We start from the raw sequence: 25,564 nt of genomic DNA, 5'->3' as shown, positions 1-25,564 counted from the left end.
GGGGTGACTGCCACCAAAATAGCTCAACGTGCTTCGTTACTTCTAATTGACCCCGCGGGGTGGTCACACAGTGGCTCGTATGCGTGTATCGTACGCAACGCAGCCGGCATGTCCAATTATTCTGCCACTCTCGAAGTTCATGGTATTAACACATGTGTAATCTACCCTCCTCGCACGGAAGAGCTTAGCTTAGTTCTGGATATTGATTGTATGCTTTTTCATAGATACGAATTTGTAACTTAAGTAAAATTCTCTCTTCAAATTGTCCGAAAAATTCAATTAATTACATATCAAGAAGAACTAGTAACGTACTTGAAAATTTAAACCGGCTGCGGCTATCATCGAAAATCCCGTCTGTCCTCTCCTGGCGTATTTTTTATTTCTTTCCTTCCAAATCCTTATATTCCTATCTATGCCTTTTTCATTCTTTTGCATTTTCATTTCAATACGCTAATGCTTCGAAAACTAACAAATCTGTAGGAATAATTACTTGTATCTAATTACCTTAACAGTTTTTTTCTCTTCAAAATGAAGCTGTGTAATTATCTCTACAGAAGCTTAATGTTTGGTCGGCAAAGTGCACGTTTAATGCTTTTTATTTTTATTTATTTTTTATTATTTTTTTACTAACTATCTGTTGGTCTTGTATTGCTAATGTTAGTATGTGTTGTTTAATACTAAAAGCTTCCATGACGCTGACATAAATTTCGAAAACTAATTACTAAAATGCTTTCATCGCAATGGAAGCTTGGCAACACTTATAGAAATTTCAATTTGAATTTATATTTACCTAAAAAATATATAGACCTAAACGAATCAATGATTCTGAGTTATAATTTTCTCCCTTATATCGTTTCTTGGCTGTGTAAGATATTATGTCTAATAAAAAGTAGTAAACAATAAACCAAAAAAGTATTTATTCACAAATTAAATATAAATTCAATATTGGGAAATTTCTAACATAATTTTGATGAAATAGTGAAACAACAAATGAATGAATCACACAAGTAACAGAAATCTTAATAAATATTGTTTTTTTTTTTCGATAATTCTAAATAATAATACCTTATGAACATTAGTGTAATGGTAATTGTTATATAACTAAACTAAAACTAGGTATATATTTTACAATAACTTATTTATTTCTCATTTAGTGGATCGCTATTTCAATGACAATAATTCCCCAAATATTTTTTCTGATTAAAAAAAAACTATCATTGATTCCATTTACTAAAATTTGACAAAAATATAAATTAAAACTGTTAAATCTTGAATTAAATTGAATTTTGCAAGTAAATAAATCTTGTCAATCGAATAATCAAATATTTACACAGGTTATAGATGTTTGAATAAAATGATTGTATTTTAGTTCCACCACGTTGGATTCTTGAGCCAACTGATAAAGCTTTTGCCCAAGGCTCTGATGCTAAAGTTGAATGTAAAGCCGACGGCTTCCCCAAGCCTCAAGTTACTTGGAAAAGGGCTGAAGGTAAATTAATTTTAACTCTTTAAACCATATAAACCCTCTATTTGACTTGTTCCATTCTTCGGAAAAAAACACAATGAGATCCGTTTAAACTTTTACTAATTTATCTATTTATTAAATGTATCTTTTTGGCGTAATCTTTACTTCATTAAGAATTCAATTCACATTCAACTGTAATCACAAATTGGGTAATGCAATTTATCCAATGAAAAAAAAATCTATACATAAATATACGTTTTTTATTTATGATGATTTTTTTAGGGGATACGCCTGGCGATTACAAAGACCTTAAGCCTAACAACCCAAATGTTAAAGTTGAGGACGGCACATTGACTATTTCAAATATTCAGAAAACAAATGAGGGCTATTATCTTTGCGAAGCCGTTAACGGGATTGGATCCGGATTGTCTGCGGTGATTCTTATCAGCGTACAGGGTAATTAAAGCATAAATTCTCGACGTATTCATGTTCTTTTTTGTTAATTGTCAATAATTTAATTTTAAATATAACTAATTTCAGCACCACCCCAATTCGAGATTAAAATGAGGAATCAGACTGCTCGCAAAAGTGAACCTGCTGTACTTCAATGCCAAGCTAAAGGAGAAAAGGTACACAATGCATTCGTTACGTTTGAAAATTATCTCTATATCTACACACACAATATCGGTTTTAATTAATTAAATTGACATAATAATATGTAACTTTTAAGCCTATCGGAATCATCTGGAACATGAACAACAAACGTCTTGAACCTAAATCCGACCCAAGATATACCATCCGCGAAGAGATTCTACTCGGGGGAGTTGTATCTGACTTGAGCATTAGAAGAACTGAACGATCGGACAGTGCGCTGTTTACTTGCGTGGCAACTAACGCTTTCGGCTCGGACGATACCAGCATCAACATGATCATTCAGGGCAAGTTATTACAAGCTCGCAAATTAAAAAGAGAATTATTTTGAAAACCGATTAAGGAATCGATTAAAGATTTCTAAGGGGAATTAAATAAATATTAAGAAACTTTACAGAGGTTCCCGAAGCTCCATATGGTCTAAAAGTCTTGGACAAATCTGGTAGAACAGTACAACTGTCTTGGGCAGCTCCTTATGACGGCAACTCGCCCATAAAGAAGTTCCTTATTGAATACAAACGCGCTAAGGGTAACTGGGAAAAGGATATTGACAGGTGTGATGAAATCTACGTTAATGCATAACAAAAATAAAAAGGCCTTAACTTTATTAAGTCAATTGTGTTTTAGAGTTCTTGTACCAGGAGACGCTACTGAAGCCGGCGTATTTAGTTTGAGACCCGCCACCGCCTACCACATTAGGATCGTCGCCGAAAACGAACTAGGAACTTCAGAGCCTTCAGAAACGGTTACAATCATCACGGCCGAGGAGGCACCCACCGGGCCCCCACAAGACGTTAAGGTTGACGCGGCGGACAAGCACACACTTCGCGTAACCTGGAAACCGCCCGCGCCCCAAGACTGGAATGGTGAACTGCAAGGGTAAAAAGTTCTTTAAATAATAAATAAATAAATATTTACTAACAATCACGCCACGTTAACTGGTCCCGTGATAAGTTCGTAAAGAACTTGTGTTACAGGTACCAGATAACGGAAATAAATGTAAGATTTTTTATTATACACATACATATATTTAATATACATCCATAACCTTGGAAAAGACATTTATATTTACCATACAAATATCTTTCCTTGACGGGATTCGAACCCGCGACCCCCTTGTGTAGTGACCATGTCACTTACCACTACACCAGACGGCCGTTAGATCTTTTAAATGTCCTCATTTTATATCGTGCATCCAAGTCAACGAGACAGAAGAATTGTATGAAATGAGTAAGAGAGAACTTTATTACTGGTTGTAGGTTAGTCCACCACGTCTTGTGAGTGCACCGTGTAGGTTCCACCTTCCTGTCTATTTCTGTCCTGAAGCCTTTCGGTTTGAAGGGTGGGCCAGCTATTGTACAATAGAACTGAGTCTTAGATAACTCAAGGTGGGTGGCGGCATTTACGCTTTTGATGTCTATGGGCTCGGGTAACTATTAAGGCCAAGTGGTTATAACCTTGACCACCCGTCTGAGCTATCAATAAAATTATCTTTAGGCTTTTGCTACGGGTAGTTACACTGAACGCTAATAGAATTACTTTTAAGTCTGTCATTAAAAAACTATCACTACAAATGTATATAAGTACTAATACATTAATTCCATTTTATATCAGGTACTACGTTGGATACAAATTGGCTTCCAGCAACAAATCGTTCGTTTTTGAAACCGTCGACATTTCCAAAGAATCTGGCAAGGAACACCATTTGGACATTCAAAATCTGAAGTATGTTTTTCTGAAGACTGCGAAAGTCAACAATTCATGATAACTCTAGTGTACTATTAATTTTTACATCTGAATATTTTCCATAGGACTTACACCCAGTACACTGTCGTAGTACAAGCCTTCAATAAGATGGGGTCAGGCCCGGTGTCCGCTGAAGTCCGCGCCTATACCGCCGAAGGTGCCCCGTCTGCTCCCCCTCAAGACGTTTTATGCACCACCCTCACGGCACAAACCATCCGCGTCTCCTGGGTGTCGCCCCCACTGGCTGCTGCCAATGGTCTGATCAAAGCGTACAAAGTGATTTACGGACCCAGCGAAACTTGGTACGGTACGTATCTCCGTCAAACAAACTTATATTAAGCAAGAACGTTCGTTGTTTTTCTCTGGTGTATACTAATATTTTCATTCATTGAATTTATTGTAGATGAAAAAACTAAGGACACCAAAAACACGGCTAGTAGCGAAACTATTCTCCATGGACTCAAGAAATTCACTAACTACTCTATGGAAGTGCTTGCGACCACTAACGGCGGAGACGGAGTGCGATCTGTACCCATCCACTGTCAGACTGAACAAGACGGTCAGTATTCTAAATTCTTCTTTACGGTGATATATTGTATCTTTCTCAGTGGCGTATATTAGATGAACCAAAAAAATTATAAACTTTTAGTTACAAAATTAAATCCTGCAGTGTTTTAACGATAATCAATGGCAATCCTAAAAAGGCCAAATTAAGAAACAAACAAAGCTAACGCGTGGTGATGTGGCTTGCACCGCACCTCGCTACCAGTGGCCTTATGTCATAGTCCTATCAGCCGTAGGATAAATACGCTCATGATCTTTCCTGTTGATACACATCCTTACAATACAATAATATACCATTGTATTGTAAAGTACCAATTGTAAACTAGTAATCTATGCCAAAAACTATATATTGAAACACAGTCACACAACACATTAGTGGAAATGACCAAACAGTGAATTCTTCGTATCCTAATAGCCTGCTGCGACCCATTCGGATTTAAAATTCAAGAGGCAAAAATATTCTTAGTAAATACGTACGTAACACTTACGAATGATTTCCGTGATGAAGCACGTCTAATAATAAATTAAACTCGGAAAACTTTTTAAAACCCCTTAATTCCTGGAAGTTGGTTATAAAAACGAAACGCGTTCTTACTCCTGATTGGCTAGTTGAATTAGTCACGATGCACCTGATTGACTGGAAGCATTAGAGTAATTTTGTTTATAAACCTTGTAGGATTAGACGGATTTTGATACTAACGTTAGTTTTGAAACGGATTTTTTACTCAAATTTAAATCTATTTTAACGAATTAGAACTGATTGAAGACATTTCGTTATCTATCCCATGTAAAGTTTAAGCTTTTCTATAAGATGATCACGTTTGTTCCTTATCGACACCGATAATCTTTCCTAGCAGTGAGTATTCACCTGATTAAAGACACTGAGAAAAACATAATTTATTAGCCTAAGTAAGTTTTTTTTGACCGTCAAAACTTTCGGCCACGGTCCGCCTTATAATAAAGACGCTTAATAAAATCCCTCCCGTTATTTCACTTTGTATGACACCGTAAAAAGCTTACATGGATCAATGGATTTTTTTAAATTTATTAAAATAATTTCATACTGTGTAGTACCCGAGGCCCCGCGAGCCGTCAAAGCTCTTGTAATGGGACAGGACTCTATCCTTGTTTCTTGGAGAGCCCCCGCGCAACCTAACGGAGTTGTCACCCACTACAACGTTTACACGCAAGCACAGAACGCAGAACCTCATCCTAATAAGGTAATTAAATTAAAACATGTGTTAGGAATTGTTTTAAACTTCGCGCCTATCTAAATTATACACTCTATTACCTAACTGGTAATCTTACCAGGACGTTCGGATTTTATGAGTTCCCGATATTTTTTGTTTGTTGCAAGCGCTACGATCACAGATAGTCGGAAGACTGCGGGTAGGATGTTAAAAGCTGACATATCTGTCTACTCTCTTTTTAGCCAGTTCTTTCTAGTGCTACCGCTGAAACTAAGTGTCTCATCCTGTAAGTGTATATTAGGGAATTGATGAAATTTTTAAATCGTGGTATATCTTGTATGTCCTTGTAGCTATAGCTGTAGTTAATTCTGATGACCAACTAGTTTACATGGTGGAGTTGGAGTCCGTTGATATCACAACGTGAATCCTGATACCCACCTTGAAACATGAGGTCAAAATCTCAATCGTATTGTATAACAGTTTTCCCACAGATCAAACCAGAGTATCAGGCTTCGCGGCAGAAATATAATATTAGTACCCATCCGTGCCAGGTTACAATATGCTCTACCACCAACCCGGTTGTCTTTTACATCCACGGGAAGAGACGAGGTGTTGCTATTATAAGCTAATGTATCTTTATATATTTCTATTTTTTATTTATTTATAAAATTCCAGGTACCAGCCAGTCAAACTAGTTACTCCGCAACTGAACTGAAGCCCGGCCGATACGACTTCTGGGTAACCGCTTCAACTATTATCGGCGAAGGACAACCCTCAGCAACCGCCTCTTGCAGCCCCAGCGACAAAGGTTAAATAATAAAAATTTTAATACATATCTAATAGTAACTAATAATAAATACCTACATAATAATCAAGCATGGTAAACTGACCCCAATTTCGGATTCCCTGTGTTTTGGAGATCTATAAACAATAAACACCCAGACAAAGAACAAACAAACCTGTTCATCACACGAATGTTTACCCGATGTGGGAATCGAACCCACGACCCTCAGCGCAACAGTCAGAGACGCTAATTACTGCACCACCGAGTCAGTCAACAGTCAAACAGTAGTTTTTAAACTTAAATTGATTCATATTTTTCACAGTACCCGCTAAGATCGCTTCGTTTGACGAATCATTCACCGCGACCTACAAAGAGGATGTGAAGTTGCCTTGTCTTGCTGTCGGTGTGCCGTCCCCTAATATTATCTGGAAGGTAATGTAATAACAAATAATGTATATAATAATAAAAAACAAATGTTCATGCTACATTGGGTTTATATTTTCATCGTACTGGTAATAACCACTCCCTTCATAGAAGAAAAAATACTAAAGGCTTAATGCAATTTTTCTGTGATTTTAGAAACAAATAACATGTCGTATTTTTCTATTACATTTAAATTTATTCTTTCATACCATAAACATATAAAATGTCTCGAGGTGCAATATATCCCTTCACTGAAATTATGTTGAATAATAATTTTCGCATTGCACGCAATGGATAGTGTACAAAATTAGCTGACACGGGAAGAACCGGCCAAAGTTATTCAAATTACATTGCGGGTTCATGAAACAAGGCCGATAAATAGCAACGATAAATATTTTAGCATACTAATGTTTTGAAAATAATTGACACCTCAAGATATAAATTAATATTATGTGTGTTTTCTTTTATTTTGCTGTAAAACAAATATTGTAGAAAGTAACTTTTTGTAATTACTAAACAAAAAATCGTTAAAACAAACGGAGGTGAAAAACGCTTTTGTGTTTGTTTATTTGTTTCAAGATTATTATAGTTTTCTTTGTCGAGTAGTAAATAATTAATTACTTTCTTAGCGGCTTTGTATTCAGTACATACAGAATGCCATAGCTACATCCCACGTACAGGAATTTCATAACAAGTTTTGTTTTTTATATTTGTGTTATTGAAATCATTTCATTTTTTTTATTGCTTAGATCGGTGGTGGTGGTGGTGGTGCTTAGATCGGACGAGCTCACAGCCCACCCGGTCTTAAGTGTTTACTGGAGTCCATAGACATCTCAACGTAAATGTGCCACCCACCTTGAGATATAAGTTCTAAGGTCACAGTATAGTTACAACGGCTGCCCCACCCTTCAAACCGAAACGCATTACTGTTTCACGGCAGAAATAGGCGGGGTGGTGGTATCTACCCGTGCGAACTCAGAAGAGGTCCTACCACCATTCCTCAAAGGTATACGGAATCGGTATACACGCTCTTCTATTAACTGAAGGTATTTTGCTTATTTCTGACACGAAGTAATTTTGCATCACAGTTTTTAAGAAAGACAACGCTAGTACCAATGTCTTTGAAACTTACCTTACGTTTCAAAGTGTACAGCGGCTTCTAGTGGCATATATTGGTTACCATTTATCTCCAGAGCGATTCGTAGTAAGCTCATCTGTCTGTTTCAGTCGTCAACATTTTTTATTAAAACATTTAATTTTAGGTCAAAGGTCAGCTCTTGGACGCGTCGGAGCGTGTCCGCCAGCTGCCGGAAGGTTCGCTTCAGATCGCCGGGGTGGCTCGCGAGGACGCCGGGGAGTATTCCTGTCACGTCGACAACCAGTTCGGCACCGATACCGTCACCCACACTCTGTCTGTACTCGGTAAGTCCTCAACAGACATCAGGCGAACTGAGTTAATATATCTATATATTAATACGTGAAGCAATAATTTTGTACCCCTTTTTACGAAAATTGCGCGGACAGAGGAATATAAAATTTCCTTTTTTTATTCTACTTATGCTGATAGCCTTGAGAGGCTATTTCAGCTTCGTCCTAACGTGTGTAGGTGAGCTCACAGGGCTCAAACCCGAGTGATGTTAACACTGACCCTAGCAAGAGCAGTGCTTCGCAGAATCTACCACCGAATCGGAAGATCCGGCGAGAAACTCACTGGGCGAAATTTCCCATACTTATAGAGAATATAGAGAAGGAGTGCAGAATGTTAATATTTTTTTAATTGTGCATAAAAATACATTAAATCAATAACATTACACACACTACCATGGGTGCGTTCCACTAAGCGTTCACAACCATCACGCTCACGACCGCAATTTTTCCCATTCCACTAGCTTGTGAGCGTTACTGTCGTAAACTCAAGTGGAATGGATTTATAGAGCGTTTTGAGCGTGGAGGTAAATAATACAAACGGCGAGTTAATAAAAAAATTAAGAGGTTAGGTTATAATCTGTAAGCCTTGAAAATAAACTTATTTAATTATTGTTTAAATCGATTCATATTGAAAACATTTATAATTTAATCTTTTATATTTAATATTAGTGGTGTATTTAATAAATTTACGTTCAAATATAATTAAAATGTCTTTTCGGCGGCTTTTCGGCGGCTTTTCGGCACTTGGATATTTGCTAAGAGGTCGCAATAATGCTCCAGATAGTATCTCTTTCCACATAAAATAACGTAAGCTTACGTAACGTAAGCGTACGTACTAACGTAAGTAACGGTCGCCATTTTTGATGGTTTGAATTTTGAAAACGCCGCTAATCTTCTCAACGATCACTTCGACCCACCTTTTTAGATGAGTCGTCGTGGGCTTCGCGTGAGCGTAAGTCATGACGTCATAAGTGGCGTTTTCGCCGCGACCACAACGACCGCGGTTGTTATGTGGAACGACTAAAGGAGTATTTTGATCGTTGTGGGCGCTTAGTGGAACGCACCCCATGTATTTGACACATAATTGTCAAAGACTATTATACATGTATAATCACAGACATCGTCAAGACTACACTTTAGACAAATATTAATAAAGACAAACAATATTTAATCTATTCTTAATTTGACTACAAACTTAAACAATAACAAAAGTTTGACAATAAATAAATAGTATGAATGCGTGTGTGCGTCAAATACATACATGGTAGTGTGTGTAATGTTTTTTTATTTATTGATTTAATTTATTATTAATGCATAATTTTAAAAAAGTATTAGCTTTGTTCGCTTCTTCTCTATATTCTCTATAAGTGTGGTAAATTTCATACTCCTCCGTCCGCGCAATTTTCGTAAAAAGGGATACAAATTTTTTGCTTCACGTATTAATATATAGATAGTCGAATTCCGACTACCAGCGGACCGCTAGTTTATAGTTATTATGTGTAATGAGTGTGTGCGTCGCAGCCCCCCCGTTCCCGCCGCAGCTGAGCATCGCGTCGTCGTCCGTGTCGTCCCTGACGCTCCGCCTGAAGCCGTCCGCCGACGTGGACCAGTCCCCCGCCGCCGGCTACACCATCCACTACAAACAGGAGTTCGGAGACTGGGAAACTGTTCAGGTATTCTTATTTTTTAATTCAACTACATCCACAACGTTTCTTCTTTTTTTATTGTGTCTCGCACGGGTTTTGCATTTGCCATTACTAGAACGTTTCATTGTATACTATAGGGTAGTATTCTCATTATATCTTAGTATTCTTAAAATAAACAAAAATGCAAAGAATAAAATACAAATTACATAGCCCATTTGATCGTTTAGATAAATCTCTTCCAGACAGCCATCACGTGAACAAGAATGAACGAAAGAACGAATTTAACCGTATTGTGCAAATTATGATCGACTATACTCATTGTTCTTATACAATACTATTCTCTTTAGTTTCTAGCTTCGGCAATTGTTATAGGACGTGCCATAGATTATACACTCTGTTACATATAATCATATAATAGACACCTCCGTTCTGGGTAAATTAGTAAAATAAATTATATTTCCTCTTTTTACGATAACATAGCCCACACTGGCCCACTGTTGGACACGGCTAATGTGCACTACTAATGTGAGCGTGAATTTTATGGTTACAACTAGCAACAGCCTCGAATAATATACCACTTTTCTTAGAGATTCTCCTTGTGTTTTCTATGACCTACAGCCATCGGCATATTGTGTGGAATCCGTTTCCTCCCAAACTAAAAATAAATTCAATATACATTTAAAATGTTTTTTTTTTTTTGTAAATAAATGACAGATCCCGAGCAGCACCGATACGTATACTCTTGAGAATTTATTCTGCGGATCACGATATCAGCTTTACGTCACAGCTTACAATGGGTGAGTGGTTGGATCTCGGAACTATAGATTTGGTCATTTTGTGATTTAATGTCAAGGTGTCCATACGGATAATTGTTAGCTGGAATAACCCCTTAGGCTAGTTGCGAATGAGTAGGGAAAGAAAAAGAAAAAAGATGCTCATTTACTCATCAAGGCACTAATAATAGTATATATATTTATTTGTTTGTCGTAATCTACCTAAGTTTTGATAGTTTATTTAAAAACAGATGATTTGTGAGCCATAGAATCGATTGGATCAATATTTGTGTTGCTGCTATACTACTAACGTATCTGGAGCCGGGGGGTTAGGGGGGGTGTTATAATTAAAGTTCATATAGAATATTATCCATGTTCACGAAATAAATACTTACGCTCGATAAGGGATTCGCTCTTTAAGGACACACAAAAGTAAATATACCACTAATAAATTACCATTGCACTTTGGTTCAAAGGGTGGAATAAATAGTGTACAATTCGATTCGTCCATATATCTTATCACTGTAACATATAAGCAGGCATATTAGTAGGCAGCGGCTTGGCTCTGCCCCTGGCATTGCTGAAGTCACTCACCATCAGGTGGGCTGTATGCTCGTCTGCCTACAAAGGCAATAAAAAAGAAAAAATTACCTTGAGTATCGAAAACTTCAACTGCGTTAAAGTTAGCGCGGTTTCAGTATCGGCACTGGCGAGGCGTCGGACGTGGTGATCGCTCGCACGCGCGGCTCCAAGCCCCCCGTGCCCCGCGCCGCCGACTTCATCGAGGTGGCCTCCTCCTCCGTCACCCTGCACCTCAAGCAGTGGCTCGACGGCGGCTGCCCCATGAGCCACTTCGTCGTCGAGAACAAGAAGAAGTAAGTGCGGACATCAAAACCAGGGTAGGTACCACCACCCCGCCTATTTCTGCCGTGAAGCAGTAATGTGTTTCGGCTTGAAGGGTGCGGCAGCCGTTGTAACTATACTGAGACCTTAGAACTTATATCTCAAGGTGAGTAGCACATTTACGTTGTAGATGTTTATGGGCTCCAGTAATCACTTAATATCAGGTGGGCTGTGAGCTCGTCTATCCATATAAGCAATAAAAAAAATTTACAGTACACACTGATAAATAGGCAAAGACTTTAAACACAATTTTCTACTTTGTGTAACAACCGATTTTTTTTTGTTCTATTACAATGGACATGCTTTATGATTTTAGATTTTCCTAATGGACCTTGACCAATTGGAATTGGCCTTGGAAATGGTCAATTTTTCTTTTCTTTAAAAATTTAATAGTAATTTATGTTTTTAAATGTCAGTATTGTGGTCGATTTTCCATATTTGGCGAACACTAGCATTTATAAATTTTTAAAACCTGTATCATATACAAAATAACTCCTTACCTCTGCTTTTCTGTGGATACGTTTTAACCTCTTCAAAAAGCCCTGAGCTTCAAAAAAAACAATTACGCACGTTTAATTTTATTGCTGCAACAATAATGCTTTATGTATCAGTCGACCTCCATGACGACCTGGAGTTAGAGTCCATCAGTAAGTATCTGCAGTCGGCGTCGATGCGCCACTTCGATAAAGCGGCACGACACGAGAACCCTCTCATCGTGGCCGCCGGTAACTACATTCCCGATCCTGCGGAAAGAATGGAAAGCAGTCGACGTCGCCCCAAACACGTCATTTTGGATCCTCCCGATCCACTAACGGTGCTTTTAGGTACCTCAAGCACCGGTCATCGTTCTCGTCGAACCCGTCGCTTGCGACGAAGGGCTCGACGAGTAAATTAACCCTCAGACACAGCCCACTGAGTTTCTCGCCGGATCTTCTCAGTGGGTCGCGTTTCCGATCCGGTGGTAGATTCTGTGAAGCACCGCTCTTGCTAGGGTCAGTGTTAGCAACTCTCCGGTTTGAGCCCCGCGAGCTCACCTACAAACGTTAGGGTGAAGCTGAAATAGCCTCTCAAGGCTATCAGCGTATCATCATTATTTGTTTTTTCTATTTAATTGTAAATTTTGTTTTGGTTCATAACTTTAATAACTTGTCTCGAACTCAGCCACAGTCATATTTATCCAAGTCCAATATACAACCTCTTGCAATGTGTGGTGTGTGTAATGAAGCATTAGAACAAAGAGTCACAAAAAACTGAACAGTATAAAAGCGTGCCACTACACTGGCCTTATTTACACAGTAACTTTTAACAGATTGCTGAGGAACTACCGCCCTTTTACAAAAAAAAAAAAAACTTTTTCAATATACTGGCGATATCGAATATCGTTTGATACAAAAAATTACTTCGGCCCTTTTAGATGCAAGCCACAGAATAATTCGCTACCGTAACTTGCCCGTAGGGGGTATAATATTAAAACCGGTTATCGCTTACAGAGGCGCCGCCGAATGGAACCAGATTTCGAACGCCGTAAAGCCAGGAGGAAACTTTGTCGTACTCGGTATGTACTAACGAAAAAAAAAAGCCTAGTGCACATTTTCGAACTTACGTCAAGGGCTGTACGTTCGAATTTCATTTGCAGACCTGGAGCCGGCCACTTGGTACGTGCTTAGGATCACGGCTCACAACAACGCTGGCTTCAATGTGGCTGAATACGAATTCGCGACTCTAACGATGACTGGCGGTTAGTGGCTTATAAGATTTGCTTCGAATCTTAATTAATAATTAGGATCATTGTTAACACGTTGAACGCCAGACTAGAACCTATGTTTAGCCCAGTGTGCCGCAGAGGACAATAAGTGACCGCCATTATGTTTGGTAAAATAATGATTATAGCCATTGTTTTCGTATGTCCTCCACATTATTTTGAGTTATTTCATGACAATATTTGCGAAAAAATATCTCAATTTTTTTTCTATGTACCTATATTGGGGTGCGTGCGGCTCTAGGTGAAAGTATGCCGTTGATACATGGAGACCCAATACCGTCTTTACCATAAGGACACACGGGGCCCGTGCCCAGGGCCGCCATTCTTAGGGTGCCCCGAAAGACCGACAATTTCTCTCACACGTTTATTCTCAAAACATTTTTGTCGGACACATTACACTTTTTTCACAAATCAGTAATCAGAAGGTATTTACAAGGCATAATATACTATGCCTATAATAGAAGATTTTGCTCAACATAAATCCCGAAAGAAACCGTTATCGAAATCGTAACCAAAAAACCAGCAGCATTCTAATATCATTAATGACACATTATATCATACTGTATTTGATTACCTATAATAAATGGTCATACTCAGTAAAAAAATGTTATTATAATTCGCTTTTTTTACTTTCCAAAAGGGCCTCAAATTCTTGTGTGCCCAAAGGCCCCATCCTAGTTTTTGACGTCCCTGTGGAGACCGTCATGGCGCTCAACGGTTTAAAACTACTTTTACTTAAAATTACTTTAAGCAAAAACTTATAAACTACTTTTAATGTCACGTTTTTACTATCATTATATTATTTCCGACGAATCGACTCCGTCGTCCGTGACCACGAAAACTGCAGTATTTGGAACGAATATAATGACAATAAAATAGAGAGATTAAACTTTAAGCATAGTTTTAATTAAGTTGTGGGTTTTGTTTTTTTAACCTTTTTAACCAAATATACCTTACTGAATTTAACCCATCACATTCCGCTTAACAACCCTACGTATATTTTGTTTGCCTTGCTAATATCATACTATACGAATGAATATAATTGGTATAGTAAGCAATAAAAAAAAAAATTGGTATAGTATTTTACACGTACCTGAAATGCATCGCCAATTTCCTTTTTGTTCTGTTTTATTGTGATCGTAAGTACGGAATAACAAGATGGCGGCTTGCATTTCAGGTACGATCGCGCCCGCACGCGACGCGGGGGGCAACGACCTCAGCGCCGAACAGACCCTCAAGATAATACTCTCGCACCTGAACCTTATCGTGCCCGTCGTCGCAGCCATTCTGGTCATCATCATCGCCATCGTAGTGGTGTGCGTCGTCCGGGGCGCCCGGGACCAACATAAAGGTAAACACGTGCGGATTGTTGTTGGTAGGCACCATCGCTCCGCTGCCGGGCAATGCTGACGGCGACAAGGAACTCCCGCCCTGGGTGCGGGCGTGGCTGGAGCCCGAAGTCCTGGTGCCGATCTTGGCCACCATCGTCGTGTTCGTCGTGGGAGTCGTGGTCATCTGTCTCACTCTGGCTCGCAGGAACACGCCCCACCGACTGCGAGGTCAGAAGGATGCGTATTGTATGTATGGCGGCACCGATCACCGCTTTTCATTTTATTTAACCATTCTTATATTTTAATCATCAACACATCGATTTTGAAGTCATTGTATTATATTTATTCTGCTTAAATTTCATTAAATACTAGTCCTAAATCCGGCCCGCTTTACTAGTCGATCTGTGATCCGATCGCTTCCAAAGATCACAGCATCACCCGCCACGACGATCCTTTAATAAAATTCCCTTTCATCGAAATTTGTCCAGCCGTTTTTTTTTAGGGCCCACCTGATGGTAAGTGGATACCGTCACTCATGGACATCAGTAATGCCAGGGGAAGAGCCAAGCCGCTACCTACCGCTTAATACTCTCGGAGAGTTTCGAAGTGTATTGAGAATATACATATAGACGTCCACTTATACAATATGTAGATTGCATCACGGTTCGTTCCGATAGCGCGTGCGCAGTGTGGCAGAGGTCTTAAACACGTAATTACGGATAAAGCGCTTTTAGGTACCTCAAGCATCGGTCACCGTCCTCGCCGAATCCGTCGCTTGCAACGAAGGACTCGACGAGTAAATTAACCCATGAGACAGCCCACTGAGTTTCTCGCCGGATCTTCTCAGTGGGTCGCGTTTCCGATCCGGTGGTAGATTCTGCGAAGCACTGCTCTTGCTAGGGCCAGTGTTAGCAACACTTCCCACAGCTGAAATAGCCTTTTAAAGCTATCAGCATAGGTGGGAAGGCGGGCGTCTGTTTGTCGCGGAGTAGCTGTAGGCAGTGTGTGCGTGTGTGACGCAGATGACGCGGTGTACAACGCGTCGCAGGCGGCGCTGGGCGGCGGCGCGGGCGGCACGCTGGACAAGCGCGGCGGACTGCGCGACGAGCTGGGCTACATCGCGCCCCCCAACCGCAAGCTGCCCCCCGTGCCCGGCTCCAACTACAACACGTGCGACCGCGTCAAGCGACAGGCCGTCATCAGTGAGTACACCGCACTATGCGCCTTGCATTTTGACAGGTCAAAGAATATTTAAGTTACATTGTTTACAACTTTACAGGACATTTGGAATAAATATCATGATAAGAAAAAACTTCGTCAGCTATTTGAATGGAGTAAACATAATTGGAATTCAATTAAAAACATCAAATCGTTGATACTTAATAGCAAATAAAACGGACCTTTAATTGCGTATTAACCGAAACGCCTCTTAAACTAAATAGCCTTTCAACTCACCCCGCGACGCCTCTACGTTGGTAGTATTGTACCACAGATCTTATAGTGTAAAAAAAACTTCATACATAGATATTATATTTATTTATATAAGTGGATAGAAAGGTCCTGATTTTGTACTGTAATTCCAATAGCTATACGGGCTTCTGTAGACAATACAAGGTTAATGCCGCCTCTCACCATAAGGCCGCGTTAACCCACAGGCTGTCCCACATTACAAACCAGAATGCAAGACTACTTTACAGGAGAAATACTCAACACAATGTGGGGTCACAATACGATATATATAATTCATTTTTATTACACGATGCTTTTTCTTTGTGACAATCATGTGTAAGGACATTATTACTAACTAAAAAAAATGTGTACCAGACCATTTAGGCCCCATCTTTCAAGTACTCTTAGCGTATTACCAGTTAGACCATGGATGCAAACAAAGTAATTGTTTTTTAGGGGGAAACTGTGCCAATTATTTGTATGGTAGGATCGTTCAAAAATAAGAACTTGGTTTTCACTCGAAAACTGTCTAATTTACTTATTTCGATTTATAAAATGTTAGTTCTCTGCTAGTTACTTTATAAATTATCGTCAGCTTGAAACAATGTGCCTTCTTAAACATTTTCGAAATCATCAAAATTAATAACAAAATTATATTGTAATTATTTATTTAAAAACATGTAAGGGAATGGTGAACTGCCATGGTGGAGGTAATTAACGAGGTTGGTGTTGTCATTATTATCATTAAGTTCGACATTAAGGTGCTGGATACTCATACCATTAGCTGCAACGTAGCTACAGCAATATATTTTGCAGTTTTTAATGTGACGTTGCATTTATTTTTAATTTTTACACTTTCGCTCCATCTTAAGCTTTTACATGTACCTTTTTCTCTACGAGCTTTTTTATTGTTTACGACGGTCATCCCTTTGCCAATTCATTTCTTATTTTTACTATTCCACAATAATATGTTCGATTATTACTTTATGGAAACTCTTGGTAAAACAGAGGCCACGTTTTAAATCACGATTTCATCTCACAGTGCGAAATTAAAACATAGAATTCAAAAATTACATTTAATTAACAGTCAAGATATATAAAATGAAATAGCAACATTTTTAGTAGTAATGAAATATGCACTTATTTCGGCACAGTACTTACTATCAAGAGTGCCTCTCGTGTCAAAATTGAATTAGCATGTAGCACTATCATATCAGTTTTCCTTTAAGATATATTGTGAAAGTACCGCTGAGTGTATTCACAGGTGCTCATGATTGCCAGCCTGATAGCAATGTTAATAGCACTGATGACGGATACGTTGAACCCTTTGACTGCCATGTAGGTCACTGGTGCCCTACGCGGCGCAATGAAGAGGTTAATCCGTCGATACTGAGAATGAATGTTTCTAAGTGACCTAAAATATTGAAACATACATTAACAAACAGAAGAAGGCAAAGTTAAGCAACCCAGGCGTTTAGTAACAGAAATATACATAATTACTTCAGTGTGCCGCGTAGGGCACCGCTGTGACATACGTGGCAGTCAAAGGGTTAAACAGTGTTCTTGTCTGCCAGCGTGAGATTAGAAAATGAATAGATAAATATAGCGTGAGATGAGGTCGCGAGGTGGATGTAGTATAGTAGTAGCGCATGCGTAAGCCGTAACCCGGTAGTGTGGTTCAGTGGGCGCTCACTCGACCTGGGACCCGCGTCGTCACCATTACGAGCGCGTGCGGCGTGCCCACCTACGCAGGGCTGGCTCCGGCGACACCATCTCCACAGGTCAGTACTCGGCAGGCTTCAACGGGTATTCCGACTGCTCCACATTCAGTCGAGAATCGCGCTCGGACTAAAAACAGTTCACGCATATTCACACTCGTGAATTTGACGTTGCGTTGAATGATGACTAACACAGTTCACGCATATTCACGCCCGTGAATTTGACGTTGCGTTAAAGGATGACTAACACAGTTCACGCAAATTCACAACCTGCTCTACGATGTTTGACGTATAGCCGCCAATGAGAAACTCTTACTTCGAGTTTTCGTCTATAGATCGCGCCCTGATTCTCGATTAAAATGTGGAGTGGCCTTAAGATTCTCAGTACAAGTTTCAAGTAAACACCGAACTCATCGATCCGCGTAGAGTTAATTTTGTGTTTCCTTTAACATATATTACTAAGAAGTTTATTTAAACCCAATAATAAAGTCTACTCTAAAGCTAAAACAAACCACCCTAAGAAAAATTCATGTGATACTATTTATGTTCGGCTCACTTGAAATAGGTATGTTGGCTTCAATTGCTATGCTTGCTTCGCTGTAGTAATTAGCTAAAAACTCATAATTTTATTTTAAAAAAAGATTGATTAGAACACAACCTATTGTAATTTATACGAAAAATAATAATATGCTGCGGTTGTAACACGCATTCCTCATGTAATATCGTTCGGAAGAAATATTTACCAAAAGCTTCGTTAAACAAAGGTTACCTAATCAGTCTTTATTTAAAATATCAAGAACTCAAATTAGTTAAATATACAATAGTCCAGCTCTGGTACATTAAAATTGGATTAACACTGTCTGCCAAATAGTAAGTATAGCATTAGTATAACATTAGTTGGTATTATATTAATTATCTATATATATAACCACTTATAACGTTTATTATATTATACACATATATATACGTTCGTATTATATTTTTTTATTAAAAACTAACCCAGTTATTTTTTGCTTCTTCATTCATTCAATTTTGAAATTGGATTTACAACGCGAGCTTAATTGTAAACTTCAATAATTTGATCTGTGTGTGACGTATGTGCATCAGTGTAAGTAATTTTCAAAACAATTTGGTACTATTTTTAATTTGTTTTGTAAAAAACACGATTTATCTTTTACGAAAGTACTCTCGAGTCAACGGGCTTATTTAAACAGGCGCAGATATAAATTATAATTCATTTAATTAAAATTTCGACTAATAAATAAATCTACGTTAATGGCATTATTAATTAATATCGCAAAGAGTATATCTTGAATTTCTAAAAGAAAGGAGTAGATTGATTCAAAGCTTTCACAGGTATGGAAATACTAATTACATCTTTCATTATTTCAGGCATGGAAGATGAAATCTGCCCATACGCCACGTTCCACCTGCTAGGTTTCCGCGAGGAAATGGACCCGAGCAAGGCATTGGCGTTCCCCCATCACCACCCCGCTCACGCCGGCACTCTCGCTCACCCTCACCCTCACCATCCCGCGCACTCACGAGCTGGATCCCAGAGCATGGTAAGTGAGCCTGTATTTATAACACGATAGTATTGTAAACAGAAGTGACAATAAACAACTTTCGTGACTTTTTTTTAAATACAGTGCAACCTTAATATAACGAACCTCCTCGATTTAACAAATTCTTCGTTATCCCCTTAAATTGTCCATAAGAGTCAATGTAACAAGATTTCTTGCAAACAACCTCTTTATAACAAATTTTCAAATATCATAAAAAGTGTAAATACCTCTAATTAACGAATTTTGTCAACCTTTATATAACATTCCCACCAATATGATTTGGTATATAAATCAGTCTCGGTAGGTTTGAGAATAATTGTTACCTACCTAATTGTTTTTAAATAGAAAATACATACAGTAATTTGATAAAAATGTGTTATCACTTATTAGTAGAAATTGTTCACTCTCTATAACAATATGAGTTCGTAATGTTGAGGTGAATAAAACTATATTTTTTTACCTCGTTATAACGAATGGTAGACCAACCTAACCTTAATATAACAAACCCCAGAATTACTTGATATAACGAATTTACTTGTTCCCTCCCGATTTGTTATATCGATGTTGCACTGTATTAAGGTTTTTAAAGATTAATTGAAGCTTTCTATAATACTCGCAAACACAACACTACCTAAATCTTGCCCTTGTCCCATATTATGTGTGATCGGCGTACCATGTTCCCTTATCATGCTGCATACCTAGATAATAAATGTATATTTACTTAAGTAAAATTTTAAATATGATTGTTAATAAAGTATATCTTAATCTTAATAAATCTCAATCGATTCCATAACCATATCGATAATAGTGAAATCGATTGATTTGTAAACATTCGATCAGCCGCGCGCCAACAGCCGTTACGCCCGCAAGAACTCGCAAGGGGGACAGAGCGCCATCTACTCCACCGCTCCCGAATATGACGACCCGGCCACCTGCGCTGAAGAGGACCAATACGTAAGCACTTCAACTTGAATATCATATCTTCTATCTACATATGTAAAAATGTTCGTTAGTCTCGCTAAAACTCGAGAACGGCTGGACCGATTTGGCTAATTTTGATCCTGAACTATTTGTGGAAGTCCAGAGAATGTTTAAAAGGTAAACAAATATGGAAATGCTCGGAACTAAATAAAAATAACAATTTTGTTTTTCCTTTGATGTGTCCCCTGTTGGACGGATTCCTTTTGTTTGTTTTAAGTTTATTTTATACAAAAGTTTAGGTATTTTATTTATCGATTGAGGCACTACAAAGTCTGCCGGATCAGCTAGTGTTTAATAAAAGTCTGCTCTAACTCTATGTTTTAGCATCGATTTTTTTGGAAATATGTTTTTCAGGCATACCAAATAAGGTCGTTTTTAAATAGCATAGAAGACAACCTCATATTTCATGTGCTATAAAATTGTTACTAAAGCTGTAAGGGCAATTAAATAAACGTCACGATGTGATGCCGTTGGCTACCCAGGATCGAAAAGGACTAAGTCCAGTTGGATTCGAATAGCTTCGATCCTTGTTAAACCGAAGTACAACATAGCTTTGTGACCGAAATTGGCAAGACGGATACAGCTGAGGGGTCACTTGTAAATGCTCGCTTGAATCAAGTCCTTAGGATTTATAGAGAGAGGGAAGGACGGTCAGAAAATCGATTGATTTTCTATTGGTTTGAATGGAAGCTCTAATGATAAGTTGAATTCATAAAATACATATTAAATACAAATTAAGGGATACCTGCGATACAACAATTTTTTGTAGAAAATTTATCATTTTCTTACGACTGAATGAAATTAAAAGCATTATAACGCCTTTAATTCTAAACATGTCTTAAATTTACTGTCTAATAGATCGGCTGTATTTAAATTTGGAATGAAACCAAAAACTGTTGGTAGGACCTCTTGTGAGTCCGCGCGGGTGGGTACCACCGCCCTGCCTATTTCTGCCGTGAAGCAGTGATGCGTTTCGGTTTGAAAGGTGGGGCAGCCGTTATAACTATACTGAGACCTCAGAACTTATATCTCAAGGTGGGTGGCGCATTTACGTTGTAGATGTCTATGGGCTGCAGTAACCACTTAACGGTAGGCAGCGGCTTGGCTCTGCCCTTGGCATTGCTGAAGTCCATGGGCGACGGTAACCACTCACCCTCAGGTGGGCCGTAGACTCGTATGCCTACAAAGGCAATAAAAAAAAATAAAAAAACAGGTGGGCTGTGAGCTCGTACACCCATTTAAGTAATAAAAAAAATACAAAAAAAATATATACGGCGCACTGAAGTAATTATGTCGATTTCTATTACTGAGCGCCTGAATTGCCTAACTTCACCTTCCTTTGTTTGTTAATGTACCGTTTTAGTCTTTAAGGTTTCTTAGAAATAGATTTATTCTAAATTCATACTAGATATTCCGGCGCCTTAGTAAGAAGATCGAAGAGAGAAATCGACATTTTTTTTTTATTCGCTTACATGGGTGGACGAGCTCACAGCCCACCTGGTGTTAAGTGGTTACTGGAGCCCATAGACATCTACAACGTAAATGTGCCACCCACCTTGAGATATAAGTTCTAAGATCTCAGTATAGTTACAACGGCTGCCCCACCCTTCAAACCGAAACGCATTACTGCTTCACGGCAGAAATAGGCAGGGTGGTGGTACCTACCCGCGCGGACTCACAAAAGATCCTACCATCAGTAATTACTTCAGTGCGCCGTGTAGGGAGGGCACCGGCGACCTACACGGCAGTCAAATGGTTAAATATGTGTAAATAACTATGCAGCGTGCCCGCTACTCGCGTCCGATGTATGCGTGCGGCCCAGAGTACGACGAGCCCGCCTGTTGCGCCCCCGAGGACGAGCAGTACACCGGCGCATACGGCACGCCCTACTCCGACCACTACGGCTCCCGTCCCAGCATTGGTGAGCCACAGCCTCATGAACCATCACGTTACCCCTCTGTCATCGCACGACCCGTCTGACCCGACCCGTGCGCGAGGCGTTTCAAGATAGCATTATTTCCAACCAATTATGATATGAACAAACACTACAAGGTTTATAAGTAACATTATCAAAAGAGGTTTCGAAAAAATCCTGTAGAGCTTGCTGATGTCCATGAGCCACTAATGATCAAGACGTTCACTTGCTCGTATACGACTCTGTCCAGGGTCAGTAGCCCTTGCGTCGATAATCCTCAATGAGGATCGTGGCCTCCTCTAGCAACTTTTTCCTCTATTATCCTGCGCAATTCCTGCCTATCCTCGGCTGTATGGATAGCAACATGGACTGAAGTAAGAGTCGAGCGTATCTGGTCCGACCAGCGCTTTGGACTTTTGCCCTCTTCCGCATACCTTGCCTATTACCGGCAGCTTTTCCAAATTGTCACCTCTCTTTCTGGTGATGTGTCCAAAGAACTCGAAACTCCGCGCGCAAATAGTACTGAGGGGCATCGTCAGTAGTAGTGACAGTGAATTATGTAGGAACAGTGAACCCCGCAGGCACCCGCAAGTGTGGCTCCCCCGAGCCCCCGCCGCCGCCGCCCCGCAACACCAACAACGACAACAACTGCTCCTCCTCCTTCAACGAGAGCAAGGACTCCAACGAGATCTCCGAAGCAGAATGCGACCAGCCACGAAACTATCCGGGTACGTACTACCGCTCAGTCAGCTTAGGGAAGCCTCCGACATCGCCTCATACTTTATTCCTTACTTCCAATATAATTTTGTCAACATCTCCAAATATAAAACGTCCACTACGAAAATTGTAATTTGTTTTTGAAAAATGTTGTAATTTTTTCTGACCACTTCTGGCTAGTAATTTTTTCCGAAATTTTACAATAAATAAATGTACACCTCTCCAAACTTCAAAATATATATATTAATTTAATTTTATTATACAGTGATATATTAAGAATATGAAATTTAATGAGCTACGTTCACGTAATTACTTGCTTCATTATTTATCCGTATAATAATAACAAATGAAATCAAACATTCTTCTGACAGGTACCCGATCAAATTTGTCATACTTTTTAGATTTGCATTGCGTATAGTGTGCGCATAAGTATCATATTATTATATTATAAGTAGACGCTTTTTACAGATGCACTTAAATTAAGATTACAATAATGTCTATGTCATACCGCAAATGATTTACGTAAAAGCTTGTAGACATTAAGGTTTTACAAGATTGTGACAGCAGCAATAAGCTATTTGAAGCTTTTATTATTGCACAAATGAATTCAATGACAAAAAGTATGACTAACCTAAGTATACTCATTTTTCATTTTTTCATTCGAACAACACATAGATTTTCTTGTATTGACAAAACGCTAATTGTCTAATTGATACATGCGCCCCCGGGTGTGACCTGAACAGAAGACGGTAACTTTTTTTAGACTTTAGTCGTATTATCTATTTGTTTTTAATATTTGTGACTTACAGCATGCAATATTTATGTTCTTTTAACAAAATCAAAATAAGAAATCAGCTTCGAAATCAACTTTCTTTCTAATTGGCTTAATACTTGTAATTTCGTATATTTCTTCAAATTTTCTTTATTTTATATTTTCATCTTGGCAAAATTAAACATAAACTAAATTAACTATAATGTAATGTTTAAAATCACATAAAAGGTTTCTAAATTTAATTTTTCCAAGGCATTCTAAGTACATATTAATTATTTAAAATTTTACAAATTCATTTTCTAAACGCTTTAATGTGTCTGTGGTATTCTATCAAATCGTTTGGTAGATTATAGTTAGTTTGAATGAAATTATTTCGTGAGATAACTACAAACATAAAGCATATATGCGAGTTTGACAATAATACCAGTACTGGTAAAAAACGGTGCGCGTGCAACTTGGTGCACGTGAATGATGTGAAACTTCTTTTTCGATGTGTAGTATTGTTGTTTTCTTAATTTTTCACCCTTAAATCAGATTGCTCTTGTAATAGGGAATGCTGTGTATAAGAGATGCGACATCTTCAACATTTATATTATAATATATAATATATTTAAATTTTTAAATACATCATTAAAATATTGGACGCTACGTTGCTAACGCCCGCGCTGGCCTGTAACAGGTATACTACGCGCATGCGTTTAAATGCCACGCATTAACTTTCGCTCTGTCTCTTTCTATTCCATGGTAGCGTTAAAAGCTTAACACAACCTTATTGGAAGTTTCATTAGAAGTTTCACTTCAATAATAGTTTTATCAAATGTGGTGTTGTGGTTATTACACGAGATAGTTTCTCTTACTAGTCAAAGTAGTGGTAGGGCGAGCTCCAGGTCTCACAAGTAGTGTAGAGCGCGTCGTGACTTGTGTGTTGTTACAGTCAGGGCCCACACTGCCAAGGACGGTTTGCACAGCGAGGAAATGAGGAAACTCATTGACAGGTCAGTTCCAACAGGCCTCTTAAGAGCACTTTACACCCAATTATCGACACTCCAAATAATCCCAAAATCACAGTACGCACAGTGTTGTAAGATCAAAGAAAAATCAATTACTATCACTTATCGGTTCTATAACCTAAAATTAAAGAAATTCATTTTTCCAAAAAAAAAATCGTAATACTATTGGGTGAATTGCTACACAAATGCCAAACCTTTAACTACCTACTACATTCAGACTATAATTATATAATACCTAAACATTAAATCCAATGTTATGGTTTCGTAGCAAACTTAAGTATAGTGAGTAGTTCACACACAGCCTCTGCGGAAGCCGACTCCTTGTGTGTGCGCTAGCAAGAATATATCATAGATCAATTGAAATGCATTTTGTAAACTAGTCGAAGCTCGTAATAAAGCATGTGTTATGTTCTGCATCCGTCGTCTACAGGAAACAGTAAGTCAATGTATGTTGAAACGAAACGTTTTTTATATTTATCCCTTTGCCTGGATTTTATGTTTAATGTCTAACTTTTGTGGCTAACCCTCATGATCTGTTTTGTTTTATTTCTCTGGATAAAGGATACAACTTTTCTTTTTGCTGTCTGTACCGTTTTTATACTGTGTTGCCCCGTAACTTGAAGGCATGGCAAGTTTTATTTACAAGACCTACGTTTGTCTGCGCACTGAGCTTTTATTGTTATAATTAAATAATATATTCACAAATATATATAATATTAATTTGACATCCCTAGTGACCCTATTTCGACCGATAAACAACGTTTGAACTAG

The 25,564-nt window shown here is 38.5% G+C and overlaps 1 protein-coding gene across 50 annotated transcripts in view; it reads left to right on the top strand.

Annotated features, from left to right (window-relative positions):
• Dscam1 (Down syndrome cell adhesion molecule 1) overlaps positions 1–25,564 on the top strand; it is a 75,868-nt gene that overhangs the window by 48,315 nt on the left and 1,989 nt on the right. For 38 of the 50 annotated variants that reach the window (XM_089731601.1, XM_089731604.1, XM_089731605.1 and 35 more), the window contains 26 exons: positions 1,370–1,489; positions 1,748–1,921; positions 2,006–2,094; positions 2,196–2,403; positions 2,514–2,670; positions 2,744–2,995; positions 3,731–3,841; positions 3,928–4,169; positions 4,266–4,421; positions 5,498–5,646; positions 6,292–6,424; positions 6,723–6,832; positions 8,086–8,245; positions 9,773–9,924; positions 10,612–10,694; positions 11,369–11,545; positions 13,064–13,128; positions 13,210–13,311; positions 14,715–14,912; positions 15,689–15,868; positions 17,798–17,896; positions 19,226–19,398; positions 20,239–20,352; positions 22,162–22,300; positions 22,864–23,022; positions 24,718–24,778. In XM_089731601.1, the coding sequence (XP_089587727.1) occupies positions 1,370–1,489; positions 1,748–1,921; positions 2,006–2,094; positions 2,196–2,403; positions 2,514–2,670; positions 2,744–2,995; positions 3,731–3,841; positions 3,928–4,169; positions 4,266–4,421; positions 5,498–5,646; positions 6,292–6,424; positions 6,723–6,832; positions 8,086–8,245; positions 9,773–9,924; positions 10,612–10,694; positions 11,369–11,545; positions 13,064–13,128; positions 13,210–13,311; positions 14,715–14,912; positions 15,689–15,868; positions 17,798–17,896; positions 19,226–19,398; positions 20,239–20,352; positions 22,162–22,300; positions 22,864–23,022; positions 24,718–24,778 (3,763 nt within the window). Of the gene's footprint in view, positions 1–1,369; positions 1,490–1,747; positions 1,922–2,005; positions 2,095–2,195; positions 2,404–2,513; positions 2,671–2,743; positions 2,996–3,730; positions 3,842–3,927; positions 4,170–4,265; positions 4,422–5,497; positions 5,647–6,291; positions 6,425–6,722; positions 6,833–8,085; positions 8,246–9,772; positions 9,925–10,611; positions 10,695–11,368; positions 11,546–13,063; positions 13,129–13,209; positions 13,312–14,512; positions 14,687–14,714; positions 14,913–15,688; positions 15,869–17,797; positions 17,897–19,225; positions 19,399–20,238; positions 20,353–22,161; positions 22,301–22,863; positions 23,023–24,717; positions 24,779–25,223; positions 25,240–25,564 lie in introns of all 50 variants that reach the window. The other 12 variants (XM_089731644.1, XM_089731642.1, XM_089731635.1 and 9 more) reach the window with 3 other exon arrangements.

This window comes from Bombyx mandarina, chromosome 12, assembly GCF_030267445.1.
Source record: "Bombyx mandarina strain Sakado chromosome 12, ASM3026744v2".
NCBI lineage: Eukaryota > Metazoa > Arthropoda > Insecta > Lepidoptera > Bombycidae > Bombyx > Bombyx mandarina.
The sequence above is the reverse complement of the archived record's forward strand: the minus strand, read 5'-3'. Positions and strand labels throughout refer to the sequence as shown.